The following is a 16,698-nucleotide window of genomic DNA, read 5'->3' on the forward strand; positions in this document are numbered from 1 at the left end:
ACAGTCTGAAGGTAGGTAGAGTCTCACCTGGCGTACCAGGTGGAGGTGTGGATCACCCTTGTTGATTCTAGGTAGCCTTAGGCAAGTCACTCTGCCTTGGCTCCCTAGCAACGTGGAGACAATGAAACTGATTTCTAACCTGTTTTAGGATTCCTGATATAATTTGCATGTGAAACACCAGCATTGTGCTTATACAATAATGTTATTAATGCAATTGCCTTCCCTCATTGCTGCAGGTGGAGCACACGGCAGTCTCGAGTAGCGGCGGCAGTGCCCAAGGGTTTGAGGCAGAGGGCACCATGGAAGAGGAACTTGAACCTACACTTAAGGAGCAGCCCTGCGAGCCAGACTGTGATGAGAAGGCCTTGAAGGGCAGCGATGCCAACCCAGGCAAAGTTAGGGAGGGTGGGCTCACAAGGCCAGAGAGCAGTGGCAGCCCGGACGGTGCACGGCTGTCTGCTAAGGAGGCGGCAGAGGTCTCCCCTGCTTTCCCAAAGGCTCTGGAGAGCGAGTATCCAGGGAAGGAGAAGAGCACCGCAGCTGCTGGCACAACCCTTACAGCTGCCACAAAGGCTGCCGCCACCATGGCCACCAACAGCTGCAGCACTTTGACCTCTGCCCCAGCCACCTTCACCTTGAAAAGCATCTGTTTCTCCACTTCTCAGGCCCTTGCTATGCAAAAAATGGCCCTCTCCTTCCCACCCGGAGCAGTCCTCACCCCCAGCCAGCCCCTGGTTTACCTCCCACCTCTTCCGAGCCTGCTTGGGGTCCCTTCTGCTCTTGCTCTGCCTATCATGCCCTCCTTCCCACAAGACCCCTGCCTGCCTAGTCTTCTCTCCCCCTCTGAGCTCTGCTCTTACCCGTATGCCTTCTCCGTGGCTAGGCCTTTGGCCACAGATCCCAAAGTGGCCCCTGTGGAGACAAGCCAGCTGAACTGCCCTGCCCCGTCAGGGGAGAGCAGGACCCCTGCGGTCACTGGACCCTCCTCTGCTGTCGATGGCTCGGACCTCTTGCCTAGCACGCCTGCCTCGGCAGCGGCAGGTGCCAGCACTGTGCCACTGTCAGTCGCCACCAGCGTGCTTGCCAGGGGCCCGGCAGGCCCAGAACAGCTTCCCTTGGGCATCCTGGCCTCCATCTCCCCACTGAAATCCCCCCCACAGCTGGAGCATGAGATGGTCTCCCCTGAATGTAGCGAGATGCCCCTTGACCTTTCCGCCAAGTCAAACCACCAGAAGCTGCCTCCTCTGAGCCAGCGAAAGATGGCCCCGATGCCTGTGTTGACCCCGGTGCACACCAATGGCAAAGCACTGCTCACCACAGTCTTCTCCAAGCCTCAGTGGGTAGCTCAGGCCATTGGCGGCCCAGGCACCACGTCACCCTTCGTCATCTTCCTGGAGTTCCTCCGCAATAGGGAGCAGGGCTCCTGGGTGAAGAACTCGACCACCCTCATCAGCACCATCCCAGGCACCTACGTTGGGGTGGCCAACCCAGTCCCAGCTTCCGTGCTGCTGGGGAAGGATTCTGGCACCTGCCTTGGCAGGGACTCCCGCCATCTCGCCAAGAAGGAGCTCATTTCCATTGTTGACCAGGGAGAGCCTCGCAGTGGCGGGCTGCCTCCCGGGAAGAAGAGTGGTGGAGAGGGGCCGCCTGACTCCGCAAGGCAGCTCCTTCATGCCTGGGGTGTCCCAGGGGCCCAGTTGCACCCTTCAAAGGAGCTTGCCATTTGGAGCCCCAGCCAGGGAAGCATTTACCCTTGGTGCTCAGTCAACGGGAAGCCTGCCAGCCCCCAGCTGCTGCCCTTGGGGTGGTCGCCTTACCATCAGGGCCCTCTGCTTTCCATCGGCATCTCAGCAGCCGGGCAGCTGTGCCCGAATCAAGTTGCCCCCTGCAAGCCAGTTGGTGCAGGTGAGCTGGCCACGTTCCCTGGTGTGCAGCTGATAGAGTCCTCCGCAGTGGTCCAGAAAGCCCCCGAAGCTCCCTCTCAGGGCAAGGGTTGTAAGGCAGCCTTGCTGAACACTGCCAGCCCTTTGTGCATCTCACCAGCTCTTCAGACCAGTCTCCCAGACACAAGGGGTTCCGAGGGTCTCATTCCAAAATACGACTCTGACAGACTCGAGGCTGACTCAGCAGCAGAGGCCACCCCGCAGCCCAAAGCTCCCCCAGAGGGCTGTAGCCGCAAGTGCCCCGGGGATGCCAAGCCTAAAAACCAGGTCTTGGCTGCCTACCTATCTCATGGCCTTTCCTTAGCTAGCCAGCCAAGTGTGCGGACGACATCTGAGACGCCTCTCCCAGGGAGCAAGCGCAAGGACTGGAAGTGCAGCAACGTACCTCGGGATCAGCTGGCGGCAGAAGTCCCTCTCCGCAGTGTGCACCAGGTTGATCTCAGCCGCGTGAAGAAGGAACGAGTGGAGCCAGAGGTGCTGATCACCTCTGCCGCTTGTCTGCATGCTGGGGCTGCCTCGAGAAGCCCTCCAAAAGCCAAGCTCAAGGGGGTGGCCCACACTGAAGTGGAAGAGGGCTTCCCCTGCAAGTCCAAGCGGCAGCATGACGGGCCAGACCGCCTGACCCACAAGAAGCAGAAGTGCAGGGGCAGTAAGGAATCTCAGGCTCCCTGCAAATCGGACAGCCAGAACCTGCACACCCGCAAGGTGAGTGACTTGCCCTGATGTGAAAACAGGGCTCACACCCAGTGTTTCCTGGAGCAGCATCTGAGGGGTGGCATGGGTGAGATTGGGCTGAGGGTTAGGGAGTCCTCCGGGAGGACTAGTTTCTTGCTGAGGACAAGGAAAAAGATGAACTAGGATTGAAAGATGTTGGAAGTAAGCTCCTGTAGTGCTGATGGAGTTCCTGCAGAGCTGCTTCCAATACTACAGGAAGGAATCTTGCCTGGACAGCAGACAGAACCAGGAATTTCATGTGATACCACTGTGCATCTTAAATTATTTTGTGACTCTCCCTCATGAGAAGTGCTTGTTTGTTGCATGAGAGCACTATTAGGATCAGTGTCCATTGTTTACACGAATGTCCTGGTTGGTTATTTTTTATTCAGTTTCTTATTTTCACTGTATCTTACCTAAAAGACAGAACGGATCCAGGGAAAATAATTACATGACGAGATGCCTCTGATATTACATTTTAAAATGTAGTTTGTCCTCTATACTTTAAAAAAATGTAGCCAGGTTGAATCTCTGTGTTGGAGGTGAAGCTGATGTGTGAATCCCAGATGTGGTCTTGGAAGCGTTTCTGGTTTTGTCTGGTGGTTCCAACCTTACCAGAATGCCTTGGGCTTTCCCCTGTGTTAGACTTTACTTGCATCAGAGGTTGTTTTGTGCAGCTAGATGGAGCATGTGACATCAGAAGAGGCTCAGAGGCACTTGGTTGTGTCATATGGCTTAGGGCAGGTCTGTTTTAATTGCCCCAAGTGTGTTCCCTGTTGCCAGCAGCTGCTTGATTGAGACACAGCCATTAAGAAGCCCTGGCTTCTGATTCCTTTCAGAGTTCAGTTCAAAGTGGCCCGTGCTGATCATTTTAAAGCTCCTGCATGGCTTGGAACCCAGATTATCTCTTAGACTGTCTTCCTCCATACCACTGTGACTGAAGTTCACTTCTGTAGCCTTTCTGAGGGTGACCTGCCCTTCAAAGGCTAAGTGAGTGGCAATAAGGGCAATGAGAGACCTTTTCAGGTATTCCCCTGTGTGTTTGTGTGTGTGTGTGTGTACATACATATATACACACACATATATATATATACACACACACATATATATACACATACATACACACACAAACATATACAAAGGTACAAACTTAAGTAAAGGTAAAGGTACCCCTGCCTGTACGGGCCAGTCGTGTCCGACTCTAGGGTTGCGCACTCATCTCGCTTAAGAGGCCGGGAGCCAGCGCTGTCCGAAGACACTTCCGGGTCACGTGGCCAGCATGACGAAGCTGCACCAGCGCCGCACACGGAAACGCCGTTTACCTTCCCGCTATAAAGCGGTACCTATTTATCTACTTGCACTTAAGGGTGCTTTCGAACTGCTAGGTGGGCAGGAGCTGGGACCGAACGATGGGAGCTCACCCCGCCGCGGGGATTCGAACCGCCGATCTTACGATCAGCAAATCCTAGGTACTGAGGTTTTACCCACAGCGCCACCCGAGTCCCATATATATATATATAAACACACTTCTCCCCAGGTGGCACCTGATTTGATGTCATTTCAGCACCAGCTAAGTCCTTTTCCATTTTCCCAGGTTGTTTTAATTTTAGTTATTTATTTTTTTACCTGTTAAGCAGATTGGGGTAGTGATGTCACTGCTGTGCTTTTTAAAAATCTGCTGGATCTTCTTAGCATTTCGGTTCCAGAGTTTTATTAAGTTTCATTTCAATTGCAAACAGCCCTGGGGACATGGGAGTGCTGGAGGTGCGGGATGTTGTTGTTGTTGTTGTTGTTATTTAGTCGTTTAGTCGTGTCCGACTTTTCGTGACCCCCATGGACCAGAGCATGCCAGGCACTCCTGTCTTCCACTGCCTCCCGCAGTTTGGTCAAACTCATGCTGGTAGCTTTGACAACACTGTCCAACCATCTCGTCCTCTGTCGTCCCCTTCTCCTTGTGCCTTCCATCTTTCCCAACATCAGGGTCTTTTCCAGGGAGTCTTCTCGTCTCATGAGGTGGCCAAAGTATTGGAGCCTCAGCTTCAGGATCTGTCCTTCCAGTGAGCACTCAGGGCTGATTTCCTTAAGAATGGATACTTTTGATCTTCTTGCAGTCCATGGGACTCTCAAGAGTCTCCTCCAGCACCATAATTCAAAAGCATCAATTCTTCAGCAATCAGCCTTCTTTATGGTCCAGCTCTCACTTCCATACATCACTACTGGAAAAACCGTGGCTTTAACTATACAGACCTTTGTTGGCAAGGTGATGTCTCTGCTTTTTAAGATGCTGTCTAGGTTTGTCATTTTTTTCTCCCAAGAAGCAGGAGTCTTTTAATTTCGTGACTGCTGTCACCATCTGCAGTGATCATGGAGTCCAAGAAAGTAAAATCTCTCACTGCCTCCATTTCTTCCCCTTCTATTTGCCAGGAGGTGATGGGCCCAGTGGCGACGATCTTGGTTTTTTTTTGATGTTCAGCTTCAGACCATATTTTGCGCTCTCCTCTTTCACCCTCATTAAAAGGTTCTTTAATTCCTCCTCGCTTTTGCCATCAAGGTTGTGTCACCTGCATATCTGAAGTTGTTGATATTTCTTCCGGCAATCTTAATTCCGGCTTGGGTTTCATCCAGCCCAGCCTTTCGCATGATGAATTCTGCATATAAGTTAAATAAGCAGGGAGACAATATACAGCCTTGTCGTACTCCTTTCCCAATTTTGAACCAATCAGTTGTTCCATATCCAGTTCTAACTGTAGCTTCTTGTCCCACATACAGATTTCTCAGGAGACAGATGAGGTGATCAGGCACTCCCATTTCTTTAAGAACTTGCCATAGTTTGCTGTGGTCGACACAGTCAAAGGCTTTTGCATAGCCAATGAAGCAGAAGTAGATGTCTTTCTGGAACGCTCTAGCTTTCTCCATAATCTAGCGCACGTTTGCAATTTGGTCTCTGGTTCCTCTGCCTCTTCGAAATCCAGCTTGCACTTCTGGGAGTTCTCAGTCCACCTACTGCTTAAGCCTGCCTTGTAGAATTTTAAGCATAACCTTGCTAGTGTGTGAAATGAGTGCAATTGTGCGGTAGTTGGAGTATTCTTTGGCACTGCCCTTCTTTGGGATTCGGATGTAGACTGATCTTCTCCAATCCTCTGGCCACTGCTGAGTTTTCCAAACTTGCTGGCATATTGAGTGTAGCACCTTAACAGCATCATCTTTTAAAATTTTAAATAGTTCAGCTGGAATATCATCACTTCCACTGGCCTTGTTATTAGCAGCTTTCTAAGGCCCATTTGACTTCACTCTCCAGGATGTTTGGCTCAAGGTCAGCAACCACACTACCTGGGGTGTGCGAGACATCCATATCTTTCTGGTATAATTCCTCTGTGTATCCTTGCCACCTCTTCTTGATGTCTTTTGCTTCTGTTAGGTCCTTACCACTTTTGTCCTTTATTATGGTAATCTTTGTACGAAATGTTCCTTTCATATCTCCAATTTTCTTGAACAGATCTCTGGTTCTTTCCATTCTGTTGTTTTCCTCTATTTCTTTGTATTGCTCGTTAAGAAGGCCTTCTTGTCTCTCCTTGCTATTTTTTGGAAATCTGCATTCAATTTCCTGTATCTTTCGCTATCTCCCTCGCATTTTGCTTGCCTTCTCTCCCCCGCTATTTGTAAGGCCTTGTTGGACAGCCACTTTGCTTTCTTGCATTTCCTTTTAATTGGGATGGTTTTCGTTGCTGCCTCCTGTATAATGTTGCGAGCCTCCATCCATAGTTCTTCAGGCACTCTGTCCACCAAATCTAAATCCTTAAACCTGTTCCTCACTTCCACTGTGTATTCATAAGGGATTTGACTTAGATTGTATCTTACCGGCCCAGTGGTTTTTCCTACTTTCTTCAGTTTAAGCTTGAATTTTGCTATAAGAAGCTGATGATCTGAGCCACAGTCAGCTCCAGGTCTTGTTTTTGCTGACTGTATAGAGCTTCTCCATCTTGGGCTGCAAAGAATATAATCAATCTGATTTCGATGGTGCCCATCTGGTGATGTCCACGTGTAGAGCCGTCTCTTGTGTTGTTGGAAAAGAGTGTTTGTGATGAGCAGCTTGTTCTCTTGACAGAACTCTATTAGCCTTTGCCCTGCTTCGTTTTGAACTCCAAGGCCAAACTTGCCAGTTGTTCCTTTTATCTCTTGATTCCCTACTTTAGCATTCCAACCCCCTATGATGAGAAGAACATCCTTCTTTGGTGTCACTTCTATAAGGTGTTGTAAGTCTTCATAGAATTGGTCAATTTCAGTTTCTTCAGCACCAGTAGCTGGTGCATAAACATGGATTACTGTGATGTTAAAAGGTCTGCCTTGGATTCGTATCGAGATCATCCTATCATTTTTGAAATTGCATCCCAGTACAGCTCTCGCCACTCTTTTGTTGACTATGAGGGCCACTCCATTTCTTTTACGGGATTCTTGCCCACAATAGTAGATATGATGGTCATCCGAACTGAATTCGCCCATTCCCGTCCATTTTAGTTCACTGATGCCCAGGATGTCAATATTTATTCTTGCCATCTCATTTTTGACTACATCCAACTTACCCAGGTTCATGGTTCTTACATTCCAGGTTCCTATGCAATATTTTTCTTTACAGCATTGGACTTTCCTTTCGCTTCCAGGCATATCCGCAACTGAGCGTCCTTTCGGCTTTGGCCCAGCCGCTTCATCAGCTCTGAATCTACTTGTACTTGTCCTGCTGTCAGCTTTGTTCCGGAGCTGACAGAGGCTGGGAATCTAAGCAAGCCGAGGGGGATAAGGACACTGGAATGCGGACTGGAATGTGAGAGGGAGGAGGGGCAGCTGAGTGGCAGAACTTCAGAGAGCAGAGAGCAAGCAGAAGATAAAAAAGCTCTAAACACCAATCTTAGCTTTAACACCTCCTGAAAACTCTTGGGCTCTGCAATTACACTAAACACATTTGCAGTATCTGGAGAAAAACGCACCGGAGGCACTCCTTTGTTTTGTCTTTTAGATCTTCTGGGAGAAAATTTTTCTTCTGACCCACTTTCCTCCTCAGAACTACGACCTCTCTTTTGTTGCTTAGCAACTGGTCTCTGGCTAATTCCACTTTCTTGAGAGCTCTTATCTGAACTTTCCTCCCCCTCAGACTCTGATTCTCTATGTTTACCTTCAGAGTCATGAAGCTCCTGGGAAGGTTCAAACCAAACCTCAGTATTGGCATGTAGTCTCTCCCAGCCACTATGTTCACAAAAATTGGCATTCCTGGAGATCACAATGCCATTTGTCCCTTCAGCAAAGCGGAAACCTTTTCCCAGCTCCTGGTAACCCACAAACACTAACTGTTTGGTCTTAGGATCTCCCTTCTTTCTCATTTGTTTTGAAATTAATACCCAGGCTTTTGATCCAAACACATGCAAATGGTCAATTTTGGGGTTTTTCTGAAACAATTTAAAGTACGGAGTTGTACCTATTGTTTGATGAAAGAGCCTATTTTGGAGATAACACGCGGTGAGCATGCTCTCCCCCCAATAAGACATGGGCAAATCAGCATCATCAAGCATGGCAAACATCATATTTTGTAAAGATCTGTGTTTTCGCTCTGCAACGCCATTCTCCTCTGGGGAAAAAGCGTTCGTTTTTCTATGCCCAATGCCACGCTTTTGTAACCAATCTCTAAAAGCATTTGACATAAATTCACCACCTCTGTCCATCTGAATCCTTCTGAGTTTAATGGACAGAAATCTTTCCACAGATGCCACCCAGCCTTTAAACTTAGTGAACACGTCGCCCTTATTCTTCATGGGAAAAACCCAAGAGTAACGCGTGGCGTCATCCACAATTGTTAATGAAAAACGCGATCCACCCCTGCTTACAGCAAATGGACCAATTACGTCCATGTGAACCAGCTGTAGCGGTGACTCACTAACTCTGTCACTTCTGGGGTAAGAGACTCTGTGGGTTTTAACCTTTTTATAAATATTACAATCAAGGTACTTGTTACTGTTGGGATACTGCCAGGGAGATAAAGTCCATCTGAGCCCCCAAGCTCGGTGCCGGACGATCCATCGACCTCCCGTAGTCACGCAGTTCCAGCAATTTAGCGACACTAAGCCTCAGGCTTAGTGCACACTCTAACAGCAGAATTCACACAGCAAAAAGTTGCACAGCATGAGAGCAGAACAGCATATTTACAGGTTTTATTTGGCGTAGGTCAGAACATGAGAAGACATGACCGTCTGCTCCGACTGCTCAGGCAAAACAGCCGAAAACGAAAGGAACAGACAACATAAACATCCTGTGAGACAGGAAATGCGCAGGCTGTTATACAAACATCCTGCTCCCTTTTAAGGTGGAACGGAAATATCCTAACAGTTACAACTCTTTAAATTACCCCCATCAGCCAATTCAGACATTTTTAGTACACTTTTCCAGCCAGCATGCCCCATTTTCCTATGCAATAAGTGCACACAGTTGTCATGTATAGCTTTGTTATTCACTGCAGGCTGAGATTTACTGACTACTGCTGCAACTTGAGATCCTGCTTTAAGCCAAAACAAGCCTCCCTCTGACTTAGCAGTGCCTAAAATCTCACCAGCCTTCTTAATAATGCAACTGTCTTCTTCAAAATGCACTTTAAACCCAGCTTTTAGCAAACAATCTACAGACATCAGATTGCTCCTTAATGAAGGCACACAAAGTACATTTTGCAGGCATTCACGAAGACAAGGAACAAAAACTGCACCCCCCAAAATCACTTCGGAAGTACTTCCGTCTGCTAGAGCCACCTGGCTGCGCTGTGCTGAGTTCTTGGAAACAAACAATTCATCTGAAATTACGATGTGCCGAGACGCTCCCGAATCGACCACCCAGACAGCTTGTTTCTCATCAGCAATCTTGACCTCGGTGGTCACCAGCTGAGCCGACTGTTTTCGTTTGAAGAATTTCTTTTTGCGCTGCTGCTGCTGCTGATCTCGTCTCTGCTCCTGCACCGGCCACTGAGACTTGACCAACTCCGGACATTGTCGTTTTAGATGCGCTGAAGACCCACATCGGAAACAACGCCTAACAGCAAACGCTGACTCCTCACCGGTACGCTGCTTTTGCTTCACCTGCCTGTAGCAGCCTCTGTAGCAAACGACCTTTCTTGCCTCTTCTGCCATTCTTCAATCAAACGCCCAGTAACGTAACTGATTGATAAATCACGCTCCTGTATGCCTTCTAGAGACAAAACTAAATTATCCCAGCTTTCCGGGAGAGAACTCAAAATAATAGCCACCTTCTCCTGCTGGTCTAACGCACAGTCTCTTTCCTGTAGCGCAGCAAACTTTAACTGTAAACTGTGTAGGTGTTCCTGCATTGTAACCCCAGGCTGTAACATTGCCTTGTACAATGCCTTGCGAATGAACAGCTTGGAAACTGCTGTCTCACGCACATGGAGTTCTTTAAGTGCTTGCCACACACCTCTAGCTGTCTTGATTCCCCTCACATACGGCAACTGGGAATCTTCCAGCCCCAAGACAATTGTGGCCCTTGCTCTTTGGTCTTTATCGAGGTCTTCATCATCAGGCTTCGCAGGAAACTTACTCACCACTTGCCAGAGACGATCCCTCTGCAACACTGCCTGCATGCGTTCCGACCACAGCAAGTAATTGGAGTCATTCAGACGCTCAAAAGCCATCTGAACTGGTTGTGAGACCATCTTGAGAGCGATGTCCCTGGAACCCGGAACCAGCTACTCACGACCACCGAGAGAGAAAACAGGAACCACAGCACCCAGCACTCACACGCTGCAGCTGTTGTCCTTGTGTCCACTGCGTCACCAGCTCACAACAGTCAGGAACCAGCCAGTGTCCATCTGCTGCACCAACAGGAACAACAACTTCTGGAACTACTGGAACCAACACCGTTGATGCTGACACCACCACAACTCAGGCTGGCAGCACGATACCCATAACCTCATGGAACTTTGAAGTATCAGGCATAGCTCTAATGGCTTTAGCCCAAACGTAGCAGAGTTTTCCTGCACAGCGAAGAAGCTAGTTGAGGTGGAAATGACTAGTCAGCTAGACTCAGAATAACTATTTACAGGATTTATTAAAAGGAAAAAATAAAACCAGCAGAGTTTCTGCATACAAAACAAAGCAAAATAAATCCTTTCTTTCTCTCTCTCTCTTAACCATACACAGCACTCCTACTCCTAACACACCAAACCCAAACTGTGCTAGCATTCCTAGATAACAGAGTTGAGTGCTGGTCGTTAACCAATCAGAGTAAGTAGTTTCTAGGTCAAGCAGACCTTGGCTTTCTGCCAAGAGTAAATTGACACTGCCTTGAGTTAATTGTGTGAAGCCAGAATCTGTAAGTTTTCATGAGAATCAATTAACAGAAACTGAACAGGAGAGAGGCTGGGAATAGCTAACCGAAAGACTCGAAGGCAGGAAAAGGTCAGTAAGAGGAGGGAAAAAGAACAGAAGCGGAAGGGTCTTTTCCACTGTTGGAAGAAGAGGAAGGGGCGGAGTTTAGACTTGGCAACTGCTAACTTGGAGTCAGACATGGAGTGAAGGAGCTCCGGAGTGATTTTTGTGTTTGAGCAATAAACCTGAGATAATTACTGCTGGTTTCTCGCTTCTGTGGGAGAGCCAAGCCATTACACCTCCGCTCTTCCTCAGTAGCATGTTGGATGCCTTCTGACCTGAGGGGCTCATCTTCCAGCATCATAACTTTTATATGCCTGTTGTCTTTGTCCATGGAGTTTTCTTGGCAGGGATACTGGAGTGGCTTGCCGGTTCCTGCTCCAGGTGGATCACGTTTGGTCAAAACTCTCCACTATGACCTGTCCATCTTGGGTGGCCCTGCATGGCATAGCTCATAGCTTCTCTGAGTTATTCAAGCCCCTTTGCCATGGCAAGGCAGTGATCCATGGTGCGGGGTACAAACATGGAAAAAATAACGTGGAACAAATCTGGCAAAGACCTCTTGCTTCTTCTCACTGCCAGTGTGTCTCTTCTGTATCCACAGTGGCGGAAGTATCACCGCTCCCACGAGGTCAGCAAGCAGGAGAGCCAGTCGGGCTCCACAAAGGAGCATGGCAGACCTCGTGTGAAGCGCAAGCGCCGGAAGGCAGCTCCAGGGCATCATGGGCACAGCTGCGAAGAAGGTACAGGAGCCGGGTCTGCGCTCTGACGATTGCCTTTCCTAAAAGTGTCCAACATCCATGGAAGACTCTTTTACGCTGGTCCTGTAGCCAGCAAGGGTCTCTCTCTGCTGGGCACAGTCCATCTTTGCCTACCTCTTGAGAGAGGGATGATCAAAATGGGTGTGAGCCACCCTTAAAGGGCAGAGCTGCTACCTGCAGTGTGAGGAGTTTCTGTCCACCCTCTCTGGGATATATGAGGCCCGTTCTCTGAATTTCTGGCTTGCTTCCTTAAAATACAGTAGCGTACCTACATCAAGCCTATTAGATAACTTAAATGTAGGTTTTTATTTTATTTATTTAATTTTTTTGCAATGTCATCTACCTCAGTTTTTGTTTGTGCAACCACGGCAGGACCACTTGCCTGCTGAGCTGGGCATGAGGGTACAAGCTGATGATAATGCAAATCAGAACACAACTGTCCTTTGGGTTTTGCAGCTGTTCAAATTTTGCAATACAGCTCGTAGCTAAAAATAAATAAATAAATAAAGATTTTTTTTGGGGGGAGTACCAAAATATGTTTTAAATGTGTATTTTAGGTGACAGGAAGGGCAGGATAGAAATGAAAATTTTAAAGTATATTTTCCGATTAATGTGGAAGTGGGACAGAGCAGACTGAATGACTGAACCCATGCACAGTTTGATCTGTTGTGCCCTAATCTCGAGTTGTGTGTCTGAAAATCCCCTTTTGGGTTTGTGGGCTCACTTTCCCAGCTTCACACCTGCTCGTGGCTAAGATCTCTGGGGATGGGGGCAGGACGGAAGATGTACAGTTTCCCTGGACCAATAGTTGTATTTTTCCAAATGGCAGTTTAGTTTTCAGAGCTCTCTTCTTTTTTCTTTTCTTTCCCCCCAACCAAACAATCCTCCTCAGCTTTTGTTGAGAAGAAATCAAAGAACAGTTTCCGGGACTTCATTCCTGTGGTGCTGAGCAGCCGCACATACAGCCAGTCAGGTGAGTGGCTGATTCCTTCAACCTGGGGTAGGGGAACCTGGCTATTTTTCAGGGAGTTGTGGTCTGTCTGAAACATATGCTTGTGTGTTGTGTAAAATCTTCTTAGCTTAGCTGCCTTGGTCCCCCAGTCCCTAAACAACCATACAGAAAGAGACAAGCAATATCTGTGCTTTGGGTCAATTTAATTTTGAAACCAAGTGTGCAGGCTTTTGAGTTACACAGGTCTCTTCCTCAGAGTGAATTTGGAAGAAAAATCAGCACCTGGATTTGCTAATTGTTTTGTTGTTGTTGTTACTTGTGAAATGAATTATATATTAGGGGATTCTGAGAGGAAAAATTGGGCACAAAAGAGGGAGGTGTTGCTAAAGCTGAGATCCCGAGGTGTAGTGCTTAATTCTGATTCAAGAGTGGGGGGGGGTCCTTTCCTTTCCTTCTTCCTGTAGGAAGCATGGGAGGCTCTTCTGTTAACATGTTGGAGGAGTGTGGCCAGGAGATTCTACTGCCGGTGGAAGAGGAAGAAGAGAATGTCGAGGGAGAGGATGAACTCACCCTGAGGCATCGCAGGCTGAGAAAATCCCACCACCTCTCCCCCCACTCCGGCTGCAAAGACAGAGAGCAGTCGCGGTCAGAGAAGAGCAGTTTCCACTTGCACAAGGGTCAGGGGATGCTGTTGCAAGTGGATGCCACTCAGCAGCTGTGGAGCTGCAAGGAGGCGGAGGAGGAGAGCGGCCACATCATACCTACGGGACTGCCTCTCCCGGTATGCCCCACGGAGAGCCTCAAGGTCCATAAATAGCAACACCCTAGACATCCCAGGCCCTAAGGAAGTCAGATTAGCTTCAACCAGAGCCAGGGCCTTTTCAACACTGGCTCCGGCCTGGTGGAACGTTCTGTCTCATGAGACCAGGGGCCTGCAGTATCTGATTTCTTTCCGCAAGGCCTGTAAGACAGAGTTGTTCCGCCTGGCCTTTGGCTTGGAATCAACTTGATCCCCTCTCCCTCTTTCATTTTTCCTTTCTCCTTCTGTGATGGAACTCCTATTTGGGGACTGCCCTGGTTTTTTTCTGGCCCACGTAGGACCAGTCTGGATAGTTGGATAGTTGAAGATTTGACGTTTTTATCCCCAAAAAGTTTTGATTTGAGTTTCTACTGAAATGAGGCTGAATTTTAATGTTGTATTTTAATCTTTTGTTTGTTTGTTTGTTTTAAATAAATGAATTTTATTAGTATTTTCCACACAACAACAACAACCCGAAAGATATCAAAAGATAACAATACACAACTCACAAAAATCAACATTCGAAAACTAAAAAAGACAACAAAAACAAAACAAAAAAACAAACAAATCCATATTGTCAGAGCTGCCCTAGGTCCCAGCTCACAAAGGACCAACGCCGCTTCTTTGTTAAGTATAAAAGTCTTTATTGAAGTTCAGTTTCACTTCCACAGCCGCAGCGCGCAGCCCTACGTCTCAAACTCTAGACCGCGGAAGCTCCATCTGAATCTCCTCCCCCCTGACACCAGTTTAAGATTCTAGCCTTGCTCCACCTCTTCCTTTGTTCTTTCCTCCTCTGGGTCCGCCTGTCCGTCGGGGTCTCGCCCTTCCTAGACTCTTCTGACGCTGAGTCCCCTGAATCTTCCCCCTCCCTCCGGCGGGCTTTAGGACCTGGTTCCCAATCCGGGTTTCCTGCTGTCCCGTGCGCCTGTACATTTGAACTTGGCGCGCGCGCCCAGCCTGCCACCTTCCTTCTGACCATTACACTGCTGTCACTGCTCCCCCCTTCGGGGAGGCTAGCTGGAACTGACCCCCCCTCCGTTTCCCCACTTTCCGATGGAGGTGTGGTCAGCCCTGACTCACCTTCTCTCTCTCTTTTTTTTTTTTATTAAATATTTATTGGTATTTTCAAGAAACATGTAACAATCAAAAACAAAAAATAAACAAAATAAAAAAACACAAAAATACACAACAGAAAAAAAGAAAAAACACATAAAGTTTCAGATACTTATTTTCCTTAACCTTATTTCTCAGACCTCCTCACACCTCCCCTTCTTGTATTCCAATTTAAATTGACAATTCAGCAAGTCCTTAACTTATTTCTTCACTTTAGCTTGAACATTTGTTCTAACATACTATTATTTTACTTTACTTCTTTTTTCCATTCCCTCAATTAATTTTTACCAGCCTTATTTTCAATTAATTTAAAAAAAAAAACCAATTTTACCTTATCAAATTTACACATCAATACTTATACCTCATTAATTATTCTTAAACCTTTTTCCTAAAGTCGACCAAAATTTCCCTTCCACGATTTTCCCAATTTCCGTACAGCTAACAAAATATAAAAAAAAACAACAAAGCAGATTACACTTATGTACCCTTTGGATTCCCAACCTCCACCCACCCCTTTCCCGGTTCCAGTCCCCAACCAATATCCATCAGTCTTTATGTTATTTAGCCTGGAGATCTCACGTCCGAGGCCCTTATATCTCTCTCAGTTCCTTTCTGCCGGTCTCTTTGATAGTCCTTGATGTTAAACCCCAAGTCTCGGAGAGGCTCCGGCCCAACAGGATCCATGTTGCTTCCAGCCAGACCTCCGTACTTGAAAACAAAGCCTATGGGGTACTCCAACTCTTGTTTCAAATTTCTTTCAAATCCACATGTCCCCAAAGCTCCAACTTTCACCTTCAGCAAATCTGTAATCCTCAGGTCTTCAGATCTCCTCCAAAGGAGATCTCTCCATTTTTCAAACTCCCATTCAGGCCAGGCTTTCCACATCCACTTTTTATTATCCTTTTTTATCATCATGTCAGGCCTCATATTGCAACTCTCCTTTGACTCCTGCAGAATTCCAGCTCCTCCTTCATTTTCTTCAAAAACAACATATTGCTCCATCGTGTCTACACTTTCAGTTTCCTTTATTTGTTCAGTTGAATGGGCTTCCTGTTTCAAGTCCTTATCAGGCTCAAAGCTCTTATTTACTGTCAAGTGTAGTACTGAAACCTCTGTAGACAAAGCATTGTACTCATCTTGTAACTTTCCCAGGAGAACAAATGCTCTGTCCAATTCTGCTTGAATTTTACATGCTCCAGCCATTTTTGTAGTGTAATGTCCCTAATACCCCTCTAGGGGGATTTTAGTTCCTTAATATTCCTTTCAGCTCAAAACCAAAAGTCCAGTTATTTTGTATCAGCCCTCCTTATTTTCAACAAGTTATACCGAATAAACCAGCAGAAACAGCAGAAACAATGTTCTCTTTTTCCAGCTGACAACTAGCTGACTGACAGCTAACTTGACAGCTGTCAAGCTCTTCAATACAGCAGGCTTTCTCATGGGACGTTCCCGGGTCTAGGGGGGGGTGAAACTTCAGCTCCCAAAATTCTTTTTATCCTCCAGTATATCTTCTTATAATGTCAAAACCTTGAAGTCAAGATCTTTTATTAAAAAACAAGAAACAGATTCTCTCGACCTTAGCTGCTCGGTCCTTTGCTTTAAATTGTTTACAAAGAGGGGGGGTGGACTTCCTTTTTAAACCCTTCCCGCTCGTTCCAGATCCAAAATAAAATTTTTTTAAGGTTCCAATCTCCGTATTACTCACGGGTTGATGTTTTAGAGTCCAATCGATCCAAAGAAGAAGCTGGCGCTCTCTGTCAATGGCTTGCGGCTTCACTCCGTAGACGAGGGAGTACTCTCAGCACCACGCCTCACCCTGTCCCCGTTCCGAAGCCTTTAAAAAGGCTCCGTCCCGGATTGGGGGGGCGCAAATGGTGCCCGCCGAGTCTCTGTGTTCACAGGCATCCGCGACTGTGATTTTAAGGGTCCCCGCTTCGCCGCAGCGGCCAGACCCAGACGCTACGGAGCTGATTCCCTCCGGAGCTCGGAGGGAATCCGCCAT

The 16,698-nt window shown here is 47.5% G+C and overlaps 1 protein-coding gene across 1 annotated transcript in view; it reads left to right on the forward strand.

Moving 5' to 3' along the window:
• The first annotated feature begins 254 nt into the window (after positions 1-254).
• LOC128406087 (BCL-6 corepressor-like protein 1) overlaps positions 255-16,698 on the forward strand; it is a 52,012-nt gene continuing 35,568 nt past the window's right edge. Inside the window, exons 1-3 of the mRNA XM_053373130.1 lie at positions 255-2,648; positions 11,676-11,814; positions 12,725-12,805. Of these exons, the coding sequence (XP_053229105.1) occupies positions 300-2,648; positions 11,676-11,814; positions 12,725-12,805 (2,569 nt within the window). The 5' untranslated portion in view covers positions 255-299. The remainder of the gene's footprint in view (positions 2,649-11,675; positions 11,815-12,724; positions 12,806-16,698) is intronic.

The sequence above is a fragment of the Podarcis raffonei genome, chromosome W, assembly GCF_027172205.1.
Source record: "Podarcis raffonei isolate rPodRaf1 chromosome W, rPodRaf1.pri, whole genome shotgun sequence".
NCBI lineage: Eukaryota > Metazoa > Chordata > Lepidosauria > Squamata > Lacertidae > Podarcis > Podarcis raffonei.